General features: G+C 44.1%; 1 protein-coding gene across 16 annotated transcripts in view; it reads right to left on the bottom strand.

Annotated features, from left to right (window-relative positions):
- Positions 1-15,600, bottom strand: part of LOC309541425 (endonuclease domain-containing 1 protein-like) — a 157,928-nt gene that overhangs the window by 1,125 nt on the left and 141,203 nt on the right. For 11 of the 16 annotated variants that reach the window (XM_082239274.1, XM_082239285.1, XM_082239284.1 and 8 more), the window contains one exon: positions 976-1,298. The exons of the other annotated variants lie outside the window; for them this stretch is intronic. In XM_082239274.1, the coding sequence (XP_082095400.1) occupies positions 976-1,257 (282 nt within the window). In that variant the 5' untranslated portion in view covers positions 1,258-1,298. The remainder of the gene's footprint in view (positions 1-975; positions 1,299-15,600) is intronic. 16 annotated transcript variants of the gene reach the window in all.

A 15,600-nucleotide genomic window follows, 5' to 3' on the forward strand; every position in this document is an offset into this window, starting at 1 on the left:
CCCCCCAATACCCCCTCCCAAAGCTACAATTCCCAGAGCCCACTGTGAAGAGGGACTGGTTGCTAAGCCACTCTGAGAATTGTGCAGAAATCAGTGATGATAGGTTGCACATTAACTTTTACTCAGAGTTGACCTATTGAAATCAATGACCATGCATAATAATAATAATAATTTTATTATTTATGCCCCAGCCACCTGACTGGGTTGCCCCTGCCGCTCTGGGCAGCTTACAGCATATATAAAACATAGTAAAATATCAAACTTCCTGATACAGGGCAGCCTTCAGATGTCTTCTAAAAGTCAGATAGTTGTTTATTTCCCTGACATCTGATGGGAGGGCGTTCCACAGGGAGGGTGCCACTTCCGAGAAGGCCCTCTGCCTGGTTCCCTGTAACTCTGCTTCTTGCAATGATTAAGGAAGGTTTGTTCATTTTAATGGGTCTACTCTTTGTGTAAAAGCTAGTTGGGCACAACCTAATAAGCACAAATGTATTTGTTTATAAAAATGATTGTATACCACAATTTCATAAAGCTTATCAAATAAGTTTATAACAATTATATACGTACATAGTAAAATCATGTAAAGAAATGGAACAGATTCCCAGCTAATTATCGCAGAAAATGTTTATCTTTGTTGTCCACTTAAGCCTGGCGGCAAAGAAACATATTTAAGCAGATGTTTAAAGGTTAAACATCAGACGGCTGCTGAATCTTGCAGAAGCAGTGAACCTGGGAGGGGGGCTACCTGGTGTTAGTGAACTACAACTCCCATCGGCCCTAGTGAGCAAGAATGATGGGAGCTGTAGTTCAGCCACCAGTGACACCAGTTCCCTGAACATGCTCTGTTTGGTGGCATTCCACAGGGATGGGACGACGACACTCAATTGTCAGCTGAGCCTCACCAAATATGGTGCAGAAAAACAGGTGGCAAACCGGAAGGTCCTTTTGGATTGGGCAGGTGAGAAGTCCCCTTACCTGTGGCTCTATCATCCATCCTTGATATCTGTGTCCCTTCCCAGGTTTGCATTTGTAAGCGGAGTAGATGGGAATCCGCTTCTCCCGGTCGTACATCGTGGCAAAGCGATAGGCGTTCCTATAGAACTGGCAGATCTTGGCTTCTCTGGGCGGCGTCAGAGATTCTCCAGGGGGCATCTTGTCCAAGAAGAACTCGAGGCAGTTCTTAAAATCCTGGACCACCTCTCCCTTTGTGGCAGCGAGAAAATGTGTAGCCCCATAGAGGAGGAAAGGCAGCAACATTGCTAAGCTGCTTTTACCGTCCTATAGGTACCGTCCGAAACCTAGAGGTGTCAGAAGCGATGCAAGAGGTGGTGAATCAATGGTCACTGTCAAGATTTTATAAAGAAGAGGTCAGCAAGAATTTCTCCCAGGGGTTTTTGTGTGTGTGTGAAAATGTCAGATGTGGCGGAGAAACGGGTGGGTTGGTGCAGGGTTATAAAAAATGCAGAGGCAGCCATGAATCTGATAAGGAACATCAGAGCCACTCCCTCTCTGAGCTTACCCACAATTTGCAATTCAAGCCGGAGGAACGTGAGAATACAAATCCCTGTTTGAATTTGCACACCAGAGGTATTGATAAGGCACAGGAAGGGGGGGGGGAAGATATGTAATGTGTTTGCTGTTAACGTGGTCTGCTTCCAGTGAATTTCGAAGGCACCAGAAATAACTTCATATATTAAGTTAGAATCTCCTGTCTTGTAATTTGAATATATTGGTTTCTGTCCTCCTCTCTGGAGCAGCAGAAAACCAGCTTGCTCCATCCTCCATGTGGCAGTCCTTCAGCTATCACATCACCTGTCTTCTTTTCTCCAGGCTAAACATGCGCAATAAAATTAGTTTGAGTTTCTTTAGCTTACCTACCAATAAGACTTTCCCAGTAGTGATGTATGGAAGTGAGAGCAGGACCATAAAGAAGGCTGATCGCCGAAGAATTGATGCTTTTGAATTCTGGTGCTGGAGGAGACTCTTGAGAGTCCCATGGACTGCAAGAAGATCAAACCTCTCCATTCTGAAGGAAATCAGCCCTGAGTGCTCACTGGAAGGACAGATCCTGAAGCTGAGGCTCAAAGACTTTGGCCACCTCATGAGAAGAGAAGACTCCCTGGAAAAGACCCTGATGTTGGGAAAGATGGAGGGCACAAGGAGAAGGGGACGACAGAGAACAAGATGGTGGGACAGTGTTCTTGAAGCTACGAACATGAGTTTGACCAAACTGCGGGAGGCAGTGGAAGACAGGAGTGCCTGGGGTGCTCTGGTCCATGGGGTCACAAAGAGGCAGACACGACTAAACGACTAAACAACAACAAACCGATAAGACATCTCCTTCAGTAGACAGGTGTTCAGACAGCTGTTAACAGCTGCAGTTCTTTGACACACAGCAGCAGCTGATCCTGATTTTTATGTGTATCTGTCACGTCAACAGAGTGGTTTTTCATTTTGCTTGTGGTGAATTTCAAATCTTTGGGAGTGTTAGATGCCTCTGGGGTAGAGAAGCCTGCCTCTAGCATGCCCCCAAGCAGAAAGGAAGGTTGTTTTGCATGAAGTTCCCGCTAGATCAGTTGCTGCCTCTGAAGTTCACTGAAGCAGATTTTCTGGCCGCAGTCTTGTTTCCCCTCCCATTGCATCCAGTCCTATTTCCAGCCTTTTTGTAAATTGAGAATAGTTTAATTCAGGCATGGCCAAACTTGGTGGTTCAGCTGTTTTGGGACTACAACTCCCATCATCCCTGACCACTGGTCCTGTTAGCTAGGGATGATGGGAGTTGTAGTCCCAAAACAGCTGGAGGGCCAACTTTGGCCATGCCTGGTTTAATTGAACAAAATAAAGTAGAAATAAAAAGCGGATGAAGAAGAAAATATATATTACAGTGTATCATTTTATATGCAAACAACTTCAATACCATTGCCTAGGATATAAGCATATAAATGTTATTATTATCCAAATACATATATGTTCATAACCTACTATATTTTTTATAAACGTGTTCCGAATGTCATTATTCTTGTCCAGAAAAAGTCTACACCTGCAAGCGATCTGTCCATAAGTTGCGAGTGTTGTCATATCTCAAAATCCATTGACCAAAAAGAAGCCATAGATTTATCTTTCCAATGCATCAATCTCTGTCTTTGGGCTGTAAGTAAGGGCATGAAAAATCAATTTACGCTGCCCAGTTGTACGATACAATAGGTTTGTAATTCCAAATAATATTTTCCTCTGGCCTATTTCCAGTCTTGTGTATGTGTGTGAATGTTAAAAACTTTGGGGAGATTTGTAGGAGAGAATCTGGAGGCTCAACAAGTCTCTCTCTCTCGCCACTGGACCAGAGCCAAGGCTAGTCTAGTCCATTGCCCTGATCTCTGCAATCATAATAAATAATAATAATAATAATAATAATAATAATAATAATAATAATAATAATAATTTATTTATATCCTGCCCTCCCCAGCGGAAGCCGGGCTCAGAGTGGCTAACAACAGTAAAAGTAACACAGCATTCTAAAATCAATTCATTTTAAAGTCAAATTAATGGCAACCACTGGGCTAGATTTCTATGAGAATTACCAAAGGAGAGGGTCAGGCTATGTCCTGGCCAAAGGCCCTGTGGAAAGATGTCAAGTCCCGCAGGGCCCTAGTCTCTTGTGACAGAGCGTTCCACCAGTTCGGGGCCACAGCCGAAAAAGCCCTGGCTCTGGTCGAGGCCAGCCTAACCTCCCTGTGGCCCAGAATCTCCAAGATGTTTTTATTTGAAGACCGTAAGGTCCTCTGTGAGACATACCAGGAGAAGCGGTCCCATAGGTGCGAGGGTCCTGGGCCGTATAGGGCTTTAAAGGTTAAAACCAGCACCTTAAACCTGATCCTGTACTCCACTGGGAGCCAGTGCAGCTACAGATAGCACTACAGATATGTACTTTTGTATCATTTTAGTGTGGGCATGTGCATTCTGTGACGGGAGATTTTGTAAGCTGTTTTTCATCCATCCCCAGCTTGATTTGCTTCCAGTCCCATCCAGTATGAGCATACTGGGTGCAGCTGATGGGAGATCCAATACACTTGGGAGATATTTGGGAAGGTTGCTTGGGAATGCCTCTAACCCCCCTTACAATGGCAGCAACCTTTTTGTAGCATAGCTAACCAATTAAAAGATTTTCCAGGCCGCAATGCCCTGGACCACCTTGCCTGGCAGTAAGGCCCATTTAACTCAATGGGGTGTCTCCTGAATAAAGACTGCACTGGGACCCCAGTTCCTTGCTTAGCCTCAGTGCCAATGATTTAACATTTTGAAGGGGTTTCTAGCTGTAATGGTATAAAAGAATATGAAAAAATTGGATTCTTAACAGGTAAATTTAGGTTACAATATATCAAGATTAAAGATCAGGATAAAATAAGGAGGGAAAGGAATTGCTGAACTAATAAATTGAACTGGAATACAAAAAGGGGAGGTATGAGGAGGTCCGGGAAACAAGTAAATGAAAGATAAGCGGTGAAAAGATTCAATTGTTTTTAACTATTTTTATTTTGTATTTTTTCTTTTCTCTTTTTCATTTTGTAACATTGTAAAAACCTTAATAAATATTTATTAGGGAAAAAATGATTTAACATTTTGAAAGACTCTCTAATCTTGAGTCAGATTCCTGCTAGCTCAGGGCCAAATGTGACTCTGATGTCCCTTTGCATTTACAACACGGGCTTTTTTTCTTTTTAAATGCAAAGTGTATCAGCTGCAGGGCTGATAATTAACAAGATTTACTCTCTCTGTAGCTCCCTTTCCCCTTGCCTTTCTTCTTCCTTTATTGCATTTATATCCCAACTTTTTCTTCCCAGGATCTCAGGTTTTCCCTCTCTTGTTTTGTTTTGCTTTGAATTTAGGTAGTTAAGCCTAGAATGGTGATTCCATCTCCCCGCCTCCAACATTGAATTTATTCTGTGTTTGTCAAATTTCTGATTTCTGAATGTAGCAGCCTGCTGTGCATTTTGTATATTTGTATTTGGACATCTTGAAATTTTGCAGTGAGCTGATTTGGGTACAGCTCATTGCGGGAAAGCGGCATATAAGTAAACTCTGTAAGTCAAGCAATCTCCACAACTGCCCTGTGAGGTGGGTTTGGCTGAGAGGTCAGCCAGCGAGCTTCATGGATGAGTGAGGATTCGAACCCAGGTTCCCAAGTCCTAGTTCAGCAATCTGAGCACCGCATTATTAGCTCTATTCTTTGGCGAGCACTCATAAGATTGCCTTCCATGAACATGGTCATAACAGTGGGTCTGTAAGTGACTGTGGAGGCCAATTCTGGATCCATACGTCCTTCCACAGTGGGGACATTGGTTTCTGGGCGGGAGTTGATCATGGTGTGGATTTGCCAAGCATGCTTTCCTCTTAGCATGTTTCTTCTGTCCTGAGTTCAAGTGTCTTCAAAGCCCATGACATCTTTGGTAAAGGCTGTTCTCCAGCTGGAGCACTCGCAGGCGAGTGTTTCCGAGTTGTGGGTGTTTATACTACATTATTTAAGATTTGCCTTGAGAGAGTCTTTAAACCTCTTTTGTTGACCACCAGCATTACGCTTTCCATTTTTAAGTTTGCAATAGAGTAGTTGCTTTGGAAGACGATCATCAGGCATCCAAACAACATGAACAGTCCAACGAAGATGATGTTGAAGAATCATTGACACTGGTGATCTTTGCTTCTTCCAGTACACTGCTATTAGGCTGCCTGTCTTCCCAAGTGATTTGTAAATTTTTCCAGACACCAGTGATGGAATCTTTCCAGGAGTTGGAGATGGCGTTTATAAATGGTCCATGTGTCACAAGCATTCAGTAAGGTTGGTAGTACAATAGCTTTGTAAGCAAGCATTTTGGTTTCCCTGTGAATGGCCTTTTACTTTTTCCTCATTGCTATAGTAGTAGTCTTCTCTTCTTTGGCGATCCCTCATAGCCAAGTAAGATTGTCTTCAATAAACACGGTCTTAACAATGAGTCCGTAAGTGACTGTGGAGGCCAGTTCTGGATCCACACGTCCTTCCACAGTGGGGACATTGGTTTCCAGGCGGGAGTTGATCACAGTGTGGATTTGCCAAGTGTGCCTTCCTCTTAGCACGTTTCTCCCTTGAGTCCTGAGTTCGAGTGTCTTCAAAGCCCATGACACCTTTGGTAAAGGCTGTTCTCCAACTGGAGCGCCCACAGACCAGTGTTTCCCAGTTGTCGGTGTTTATACTACATATAGTAGTAGTATGACTTGCTTTACCCCAGCAAGTCCCAGGGTGAGCTCAGCAACTTAAAATTCAGTTTTTAAAACAGTTAAAACAAATTAGCAATAGGATATTATTACACCATTTGCCTTTTAAAAAAATCTGCATATTAAAAATCAAAGGTGCATTTAATGGGACATCTGGGGTGGACCCAGATTAATGGAACCCCCCCTTCCCCTCACAAAGTTACAATTCCCAGAGAGGCAACTCTGCGAATTGTAGCTCTCTGAAGCACCCTAACAACTCCCAGCACCCTTAATAAACTACATCTCCCAGGATTCTTTGCGGGAACCCATGACTGCTTAAAGTGGTATCCTAGTGCTTTGAATGTATGGAATGAATGCAACCAGAAATATATTTTCCTGGGAAGAGGGAATATTTATTTAACTCAGTTTAAACCTGACACACCACACAGACATACATGGACTGAGGCGGACAGAGCAATAGCAGGCAAGCAACCTATTTATGAATCACCCAAAAATAGCAGTAATATCTGCTCCCAGCATTCACTCACAAGGGCGCTTGGCTTTTGCTTTGTCGGGTGGAGGAGGATTAAAGCAAAAGCACCAAAAATAAATCTTCAGCTTGTTCAAACAGTATAATTCCAAATATCTTTATTTCATGGCGCTTGGGCGCCCTCTTGTGCTCAAAGGCTGTCACTTACCCACAACAACAACACAGCAATTGACAGCATGTCAGGTTTCTGCTTTTAGATGGAGGAAAAAACCACCACAGTTGCTATTTTGTGCAAGGTACATTTTGTCTGTTTTGCTTTCTGTGCTTTTTGGAACAGTCGGTTACTCTGCCAGAAGCGACAGAGCCTAGGGAGGACGCATGTGTTTGTAGGAGGAATGTGCCGAGACAGAAGATGCGCTCTGTGTTTAATGAGCTGAGCGCCAGACAGGGAGAGGTGGGGACCACATACCTGAAGTAGCATCTCCACCCCCATCGTTCAGTCTGGAAACTGAAGTCCAGCTCCGAGGGCCTTCTGGCGGTTCCCTCACTGCGAGAAGCAAAGCTACAGGGAACCAGGCAGAGGGCCTTCTTGGTGGTGGCGCCCGCCCTGTGGAACGCCCTCCCACCAGATGTCAAGGCAATAAACAACTATCTGACTTTTAGAAGACATCTGAAGGCAGCCCTGTTTAGGGAAGCTTTTAATGTTTGATGTTTTGTCACTTTTTTATTATTAATATAATCATTAATTATGTTGGGAGCCACCCAGAGTGGCTGGGGAAACCCAGCCAGATGGGTGGGGTATAAATAATATTGTTGTTGTTATTTGCAAACCTGTGATTTCCCTTGGGAGGTTTCCCTCCTTCATTGCAAGTTTTTTTTTTAAAAAAAAGTTTTATTACATTTTCAATTTTTTGTAATCACAATATCCATACATAAATCAATAAGCTCAAACATCGCTCTATCCCAGCATTAACCTCCTCCCGCCCCTCTTTCTGACTTCCGTACATATTTACCTTCTTAGCATTTCTATAGCCACCTTTTTACCTTCTCTCTTATTTTTATATTTCCTCTTATTAAATGTTAATCAGACACAAGATCTACCCACCCTGGAAGAATGGCAAACGCAATTAATAGACTATATGGAAATGGCGGAAATGACTGGCAGAATCCGAGACCAGGGAGAAGAGTTGGTGGAAGAAGATTGGAGGAAATTTAAAACTTATTTACAGAAATACTGCAAAATTTTCGAATGCTGATGACGTTGAATTGAATTGAAGGGGTTTTAGCAACAAGGTAAAATGTAAGATGGGATTGATAAATAGAGAAACTAAATTGGATATGAATTTGCTGAACCAATTTTTAAAAAAGGGATACAAAAAAGGGAGGCGTGCGGAAGTCAGGAAAATAACTTAACTAAAGATGAGAAACTAAAAAAGAGGGAGTTTTGTTTTTTCTTTATGTGTTTTTCTTTTTTAATGTTTGTATTTTTGTATCTTGACTTTGTATCTGTTTTTGTATTTTTTCTGAATTTTTCCACTGATAAAACTAAATAAGATATTAATAAAAAAATAAATAAATGTTAATCAGTTCCTTATATTGTCATTACAAAACAGTTCATCTCAAAGCTACAAACGTTTTCAGGTGTTTACAATATTCTTTCATATATAATATAAATTTGCTCTAGTCCTTTGGAAACGTTTCCTTCATTGCAAGTTTTTAAGCACAACTTTGATGGCCCCCTTTCACAGACGCCTTAGCTGATATTCCTGCACCACGGGGGGGGGGGGTTGGACTAGATGACCCTTGGGTCCCTTCTAAATCTACAATTCCATGTCTACCTAAAACCCTGAAGACCCACAGACAGTGCAGATCTATACCTATCTTTCTGGTGCACTTATATCCCACCTTTTTGTCCAAGGGACCCAAGGTGAGGGAGGTGAGACTTAAGAGGCAGTAGCTGGCCCAAAGTCACACTCAGTGAACTCCATGGCTGAGTGGGAATTCGAACCCTTGTCTCCCCCCCCCCAGTCCCAATCAAGCACTCTAACCATGACACCACGCTGGCTTCGTATTGAAAACAAATCAAACGTGGCAAGAAAAACTGATGAGTTATGCAAAGTAGGCTAAACTGACATATAAATTGCGGGACATGGACAACTGTGGTTTTAAGGAAGAATGGGAGCTTTTTTTTACAAATTATTTAAAAGGACAACAAAATGAACTGGACTCCTTGGCAGGTTTTGAATAAACATACACAAATTTATTGGTTGATGTTAGATAGATAATGTAAGGATATGTAAAATTTTATAACATGCAGAGAATCACAGCTGTCAACCTTTCCCTTTTCTTGTGAGGAATCCTATTCGGAATAAGGGAAGTTCCCTTAAAAAAAAAGAGAAATGTTGACAGCTACGCAGAGAATAATATGTGCTGAGAAATCAGAGGAGCCGAGGAAAGTCTTTGGTGGGGGTAGGGAAAAAAATAATGTATGTGATTATATGGTTTGATAATTTGTTATGTTGAAATTGCTAATAATTTTTTAAAAAGAAAACAAATCAAACGTTTCACATGAATGAGACGGTGGTTTTAGGGGGCGTTTAGGAGCATAAAGCGACAGCGAGTCAGCTGGTTGGGAACTGTCAATGATTGCCCTAAACTGGGGTGGGTGTCTGGATCCGTGCTTATGTATACAGAAGTTCTGTTGGGGTGGAGACCCTGGCGGAATATGGACCCTTCTTAAAGACTTGGCTGCTGCATGAAAAAGCAACACCAGAGGGCAGCACACCCTCAGAGATTTTAGCTGCATGTGCTCATGTTGGGGTGAGAACATAGCTCAGCGGCAGAGCACATTTTTTGCACATTGATTTCTTGGTAGCACCAGCTCAAAGGATCTTCTAGCAGCAGGGGCGGCGGTCCAAAATCCTCTGGGATGTGTGCAGAGGACAACCAAGGTGATTCAGGGCCTGGGAACCAAGCCTTATGAGGAACGGTTGAAGGAGCTGGGCATGTTTAGCCTGGAGGAGACGGAGACGAGATACGATAGCCATCTTCAGATACCTTGAGGGCTGTCACATGGAACAAGCTTGTTTTCTCCTGCTCCTGGAGGGTAGGACTCGAACCCATGACTTCAAATTACAAGAAAGCAGACTCCGACCAAATATCAGGAAGAACTTTCTGGCAGCAAGAGCTGTTGGGCAGTGGAATAGACTCCTGTGGAAGCTGGTGGACTCTCCTTCCTTGCCGGTTTTTAAGCAGAGGTTGGATTCTCTAGGCTAACAGATTGAGGTTGAATCCTGACAAGACGGAAGTACTGTTCTTGGGGGACGGGGGGGGGGGCTGGTGTGGAGGACTCCCTGGTCCTGAATGGGGTAACTGTGCCCCTGAAGGACCAGGTGCGCAGCCTGGGAGTCATTCTGGACTCACAGCTGTCCATGGTGGCGCAGGTCAATTCTGTATCCAGGGCAGCTGTCTACCAACTCCACCTGGTACGCAGGCTGAGACCCTACCTGCCCGCGGACTGTCTCACCAGAGTGGTGCATGCTCTGGTTATCTCCCGCTTGGACTACTGCAATGCACTCTCCATGGGGCTCCCTTTGAAGGCGACTTGGAAACTACAACTAATCCAGAATGCGGCAGCTAGACTGGTGACTGGGAGTGGGCACCGAGACCACATAACACCGGTCTTGAAAGACCTACATTGGCTCCCACTACGTTTCCGAGCACAATTCAAAGTGTTGGTGCTGACCTTTAAAGCCCTAAACGGCCTCGGTCCAGTATACCTGAAGGAGCGTCTCCACCCCCATCGTTCTGCCCGGACACTGAGGTCCAGCGATGAGGGCCTTCTGGCGGTTCCCTCACTGCGAGAAGCCAAGTTACAGGGAACCAGGCAGAGGGCCTTCTCGGTAGTGGCACCTGCCCTGTGGAACGCCCTCCCACCAGATGTCAAAGAGAAGAACAACTACCAGACTTTTAGAAGAAATCTGAAGGCAGCCCTGCTCAGGGAAGCTTTTGATGTTTGATGTATTATGGTATTTTAATATTTTGTTGGAAGCCACCCAGGGTGGCTGGGGAAGCCCAGCCAGATGGGTGGGGTATAAATAAATTATTATTATTATTATTATTATTATTATTATTAGAAATTCCTGCATTGCAGAGGGTTGGACTAGATGACCCTTGGTTCCCCTGCAACTCTTATTCTAGGCAGGTTCTTGCAAAGAATGGGGTCTGTGCTGGGAAACACTTTGTGAGGTGGGAAAGTGCCTTCCAGTAATCTTTTCATTGTCCGCTGATCGCAAGTCAACGTTCTTCCTTGACATTATGATGGATTCCTTTCACGTAACCAGACAATTCTGCACATGCATGCAACTTTCAAAAGGGAAAATAATGGCAGGTGCAATTTATGCTGCGGTTGACTTGCAAACTGCGCCACAATCTTTATTGCACTGGTCCCCAACAACAGCCTTGTGAGGTAGACTGCTCCTACCCCCCACCTTACAGATGAGAACTGACATATCCCAGTTTCAGACACTGTCTCTTCTTTTTTTTTTTTTTTTTTGCATTTTAAAATTTTATTGGTTTCCAACCAGTTATACATTTTTATCCATATCATAACATTCTTATCCATTTTGGACTTCCTTCAACGTTACTGACAATCATTCGTAGTTTTCCCTTTCATACGCATTCCGTTCTTACATATTGCCGTTTTCCCTCCCTTCCCTCATTATTTCTATTCGACAATACTTATTAATTCTTTACAGTGCCTCTTTTAAACCCACCAGCGTTGTATTTACATCACAGTTGTTTTCCAGATACCCCACAAATTTCCCCCAGTCTTGAATAAACTTTTGGTCTTTAGTGTATCTAATTTTCCCTGTTAATTTATCCAATTCTACATATTCTATCAATTTTTCTCTCCACTCTTCCACCGTTGGAATTTCCTCCTGCTTCCATCTCTGTGCTAGCACAATTCTTGCGGCCGTTGCCACATACTGAAAGAGTTTGCGGTCCTTTCTTTCTATATCTTTTCTTACAATACCCAATAGGAAGATTTCTGGTCTTTTAACGAAGGTATATCTCAGCATCTTTTTCATTTCGTTATAAATCTCCTCCCAAAAACTTTTAATTTTTTTGCATTCCCACCATTGATGGTAAAATGTCCCCTCTGTCTGTCTGCATTTCCAGCATTTGTTATCTATCTTGTACATCCTTGCCAGCCTCACTGGCGTCATATACCACCTGTAAAGCATCTTCATCATATTTTCTTTCAAAAGCGTACAGGCCGTGAATTTTATGTTCACCTTCCATAACCTTTCCCAGTCCTCCAATTGGATATTGTATCCAAAATCCCTTGCCCACTGGACCATCACCGATTTCACTTCCTCGTGACACTGTCTCTTCACCTTGAAACAGACCTTCAAACCCAGGTTTTTGCAGTTCCAGCTCTCCAACCAACCGAAGCGACAATTTATTTGAAATACAGTTGCAACTTTGGATCAGCTTATACACGGTGCTCTTCCCCAATCACTATAACCGATTTCAAATGGTGCTAGAAAGAGAAATAGACTCTGAACACCAGAAGAAATCAGTCATCCTCTATAGGGGTTACTGGAATCTGTAGATGCTGATGCTAATGTAATATGTGCTGGGAATATTGAAAGTATATATATATATATATATATGTCAAAACAACAACAACACAGCATACGTTCAGTTCAGATGCTGAACGAGCAAAGATTCCATTGTGTAAGTCTAATTAAAGACCTTCACATCTTAATAGGATATTGGATGTGACTGACAAAGCTATGGCAGGTGTCCTTTACACCAGCCAATTCAGTTTCCTTTGAATCGTTGCAGCATATCTTGCGTTATCTGTAGCCATTCTGAAAACTACCTCTCTTTTGCTTATTACACATGCTTTGTTGAATCGTCGTTCCAATTTGTCTCTGGCTGTGTGCTTTTACTTGCAAACCAAAAAAAAAATTAAGACTCTTACTAATGTGCATAAGATCTGCCTTGTTTTACTCTTTTTGCAAACCGCTTTAAGGTTTCTGCTTTTGCAATCAAGTAGTATATGGATTTTGTTAAATAAATCAAGAGAACGTCCCAGAGAAAAGGCCCACACAGAAATGGGATTCTAAATGGGCTCTAAACTCTTGAGTGTCTGACAACCCACTTATTTCTTCACCAAGCAAACCTTGCTCTGTTCTCCCGCCTCCCCTCAAAACTTTACTAAACACAGCTTTCCAATAATCTGAGCATCTCAATCTCTCTTTTTAACCAGTTCCCTAGGAGGACACCATTTTGATGGGTTATGCTAAAAAAGCAAACCATGGTCACCTGTCCTTCAGCCGTGATTTCTGCATTGCAGGGAGCTAGACTAGAAAACTCTTGGGACCCCCAACTCTACGGCCTTTGCTCAACATTGCTACCGTGCTGTGTGAGTCTGTGCAGGCGACAATTCCTTTTCTGACGAGGTTTGTCCCAGAAGGATTTTTCGGGAGGCCTTGCACTTCCTTTGCCTCCAAACCAGAGTCGCTTCCCGTCCGGCGAATGTGCAGCCAACCTTCCCCCAAGAACACTGATTTCAAATGGTGCTAGACATCGTGTAGTTAAATCTAAACCACCATATGAAACCAGCTTCCTGAGGGAGCTCCAGACAGACTTCCTCCGACGGCAGAAGAGGCCGCAGCCTGACCTAGAAAGAAGAGATGTGAGCGCAAGGGCTGGGCATTTTCTTTTATCTAAAAAATAATAATTAAATAGGCCCCACTGGCAATCAGGAACAGGGAACTATGTGCCAATGATGTGATGTTAGCCATCAGCTTATCCACCATTAGTGGGGAGAGAAACACAATTCACTTTGCATTCAAAGGCAAAACCACCCAAACCAGACTTCCGGAAACGATGATGTGAACATTTGGAACGTTAGAACTTCCCCAAGTTTTGAAATACAGTTCTCCCGGCCAAGTAACGTGTACAAAAATGCACACACTGGGCAAAGTATGTATATATATATATCAGTGAAAACAGTGTTATATGCATGCACACACACAAATGCATTGTATTGTGGGAAACCGCATTTTCAAAAGGTGCATATTATAAATTGGGTGGCACATTTTCACCAGGTTGTTTGACGCAGAAGGTGCGGAGAGCTAAACCAAAGGATGGGAAAATGAGAAAGGGGGAGACTGATTTGCCCATTCCAACAACTGTATGTGACAAATAAAGTTCACACTGGAAAACCCTTCTTGGGTGTGAAAGATAGGACAGCCGACCTTTGGAGAAGAAGGAAGTCAGATCTGCGAGCTCCAGGTAGGCTAACAGCCCTTAACTACCAAGGGACGCGGGTGGCGCTGTGGGTTAAACCACAGAGCCTAGGACCTGCTGATCAGAAGGTCGGTGGTTCGACGGGGTGAGCTCCCGTTGCTCGGTCCCTGCTCCTGCAGTTCGAAAGCACGTCAAAGTGCAAGTAGATAAATAGGGACCGCTCCGGCGGGAAGGTAAACAGTGTTTCCATGCGCTGCTCTGGTTCTCCAGAAGCGGCTTAGTCATGCTGGCCACATGACCCGGAAGCTGTACGCCGGCTCCCTCAGCCAATAAAGCAAGATGAGCGCCACAACCCCAGAGTCGTCCGTGACTGGACCTAATGGTCAGGGGTCCCTTTACCAAGCTGGAAAACTTTCAGCTCTGTGTTTTCTTGTCAACAGGTGAAGGGAAGGCATCACCTCAACCCAGGCCAAAATTCCTTCCAGCATCCAAACAACCCAGCTTTGCCATCTTCTGGGTATTGGTTTGCACATGTCGCCACGGCTCTTAACTCCCATTTTGGCTCCTTATCTCCCAACACGTAAAGAACAGCAGAGGAAATTCAAAGCCTCCTCTCCACAGCTGGGCACTTCTCCTTCCTCCCCGAAAAAACCAAATTCCTGCGGTTGGAAGTTCTAAACGAGAAGCAATCCATCATCTCACTCTGGCTGGTGAAAAGGACAACTGTGTGCGCATTCTGGAAGCGTGACTCCGGGATTAATCACAAAGGCTCCGAACTGGCAGCCTCTCGCAGAGGTTTCTCGAAGGGGAAGAAGTGCTTCTGGAGGGAGGCGTTCCAAAAATATGAGCGTAGTTCCTTTCCTCCCCCCCCCCCGCTTCCCCCACCCCTGGGCTGGTGCATGTGCAAATGTGGTCTGCAGATTGCAGGGCGGTCTCCTGCAACATCTGTGCTACACTGGGGAAGGGAGAAGCCTTTGACCCTCCAGATGTTGATGGACTTATTAGCATCCATCTGTCTTGAGAGGCAATGGAGTTAAGCTCTGGGGGTGAAGCCAACCACTGCATTAGCAGCGCCAAAGTGACCTTCCTGGGGAGCCAACCTGGGCAGTGTGTGTGGAGGCCCTGGGCTGCCCAGTCAAAAAGACGCTCCTCTCTCAGCCTCGCTCATGTGGAAAGCAGAGCAAGACATTTAGCACCAGCTTGGCTGCAGAAATTGCTGGAAGGAAGTGTATAGGGCACCATCTGAGCGTCTTAGGGATTCCACTTCGGATTTGTGAAGGGTTTCCCCTCCCCCTTAGTCTTGTCTTCTCCCAAAGATACCCCACAAGGCAAGAAAGGTTTAGGGTCAGAGTTTTCCTTCTCCTAGATGGGCTACTTTCCCAGGCCGATGAGACACAATTGCCCCTTGATGGACTATAATGCCTGTGATCTCCAGCTTTTAAAATGGAGATTCTTACCTCAGTCTGTTTCTATACAGTGGTACCTCGGGTTACAGACGCTTCAGGTTACAGACTCTGCTAACCCAGACCTCGGGTTAAGAACCTTGCTTCAGGATGAGAACAGAAATCGTGTGGCGGCAGCGGAAGGCTCCATTAGCTAAAGTGGTACCTCAGGTTAAGAAC

Source organism: Podarcis vaucheri (genome assembly GCF_965113315.1).
Source record: "Podarcis vaucheri genome assembly, chromosome: 10".
Taxonomy (NCBI): domain Eukaryota; kingdom Metazoa; phylum Chordata; class Lepidosauria; order Squamata; family Lacertidae; genus Podarcis; species Podarcis vaucheri.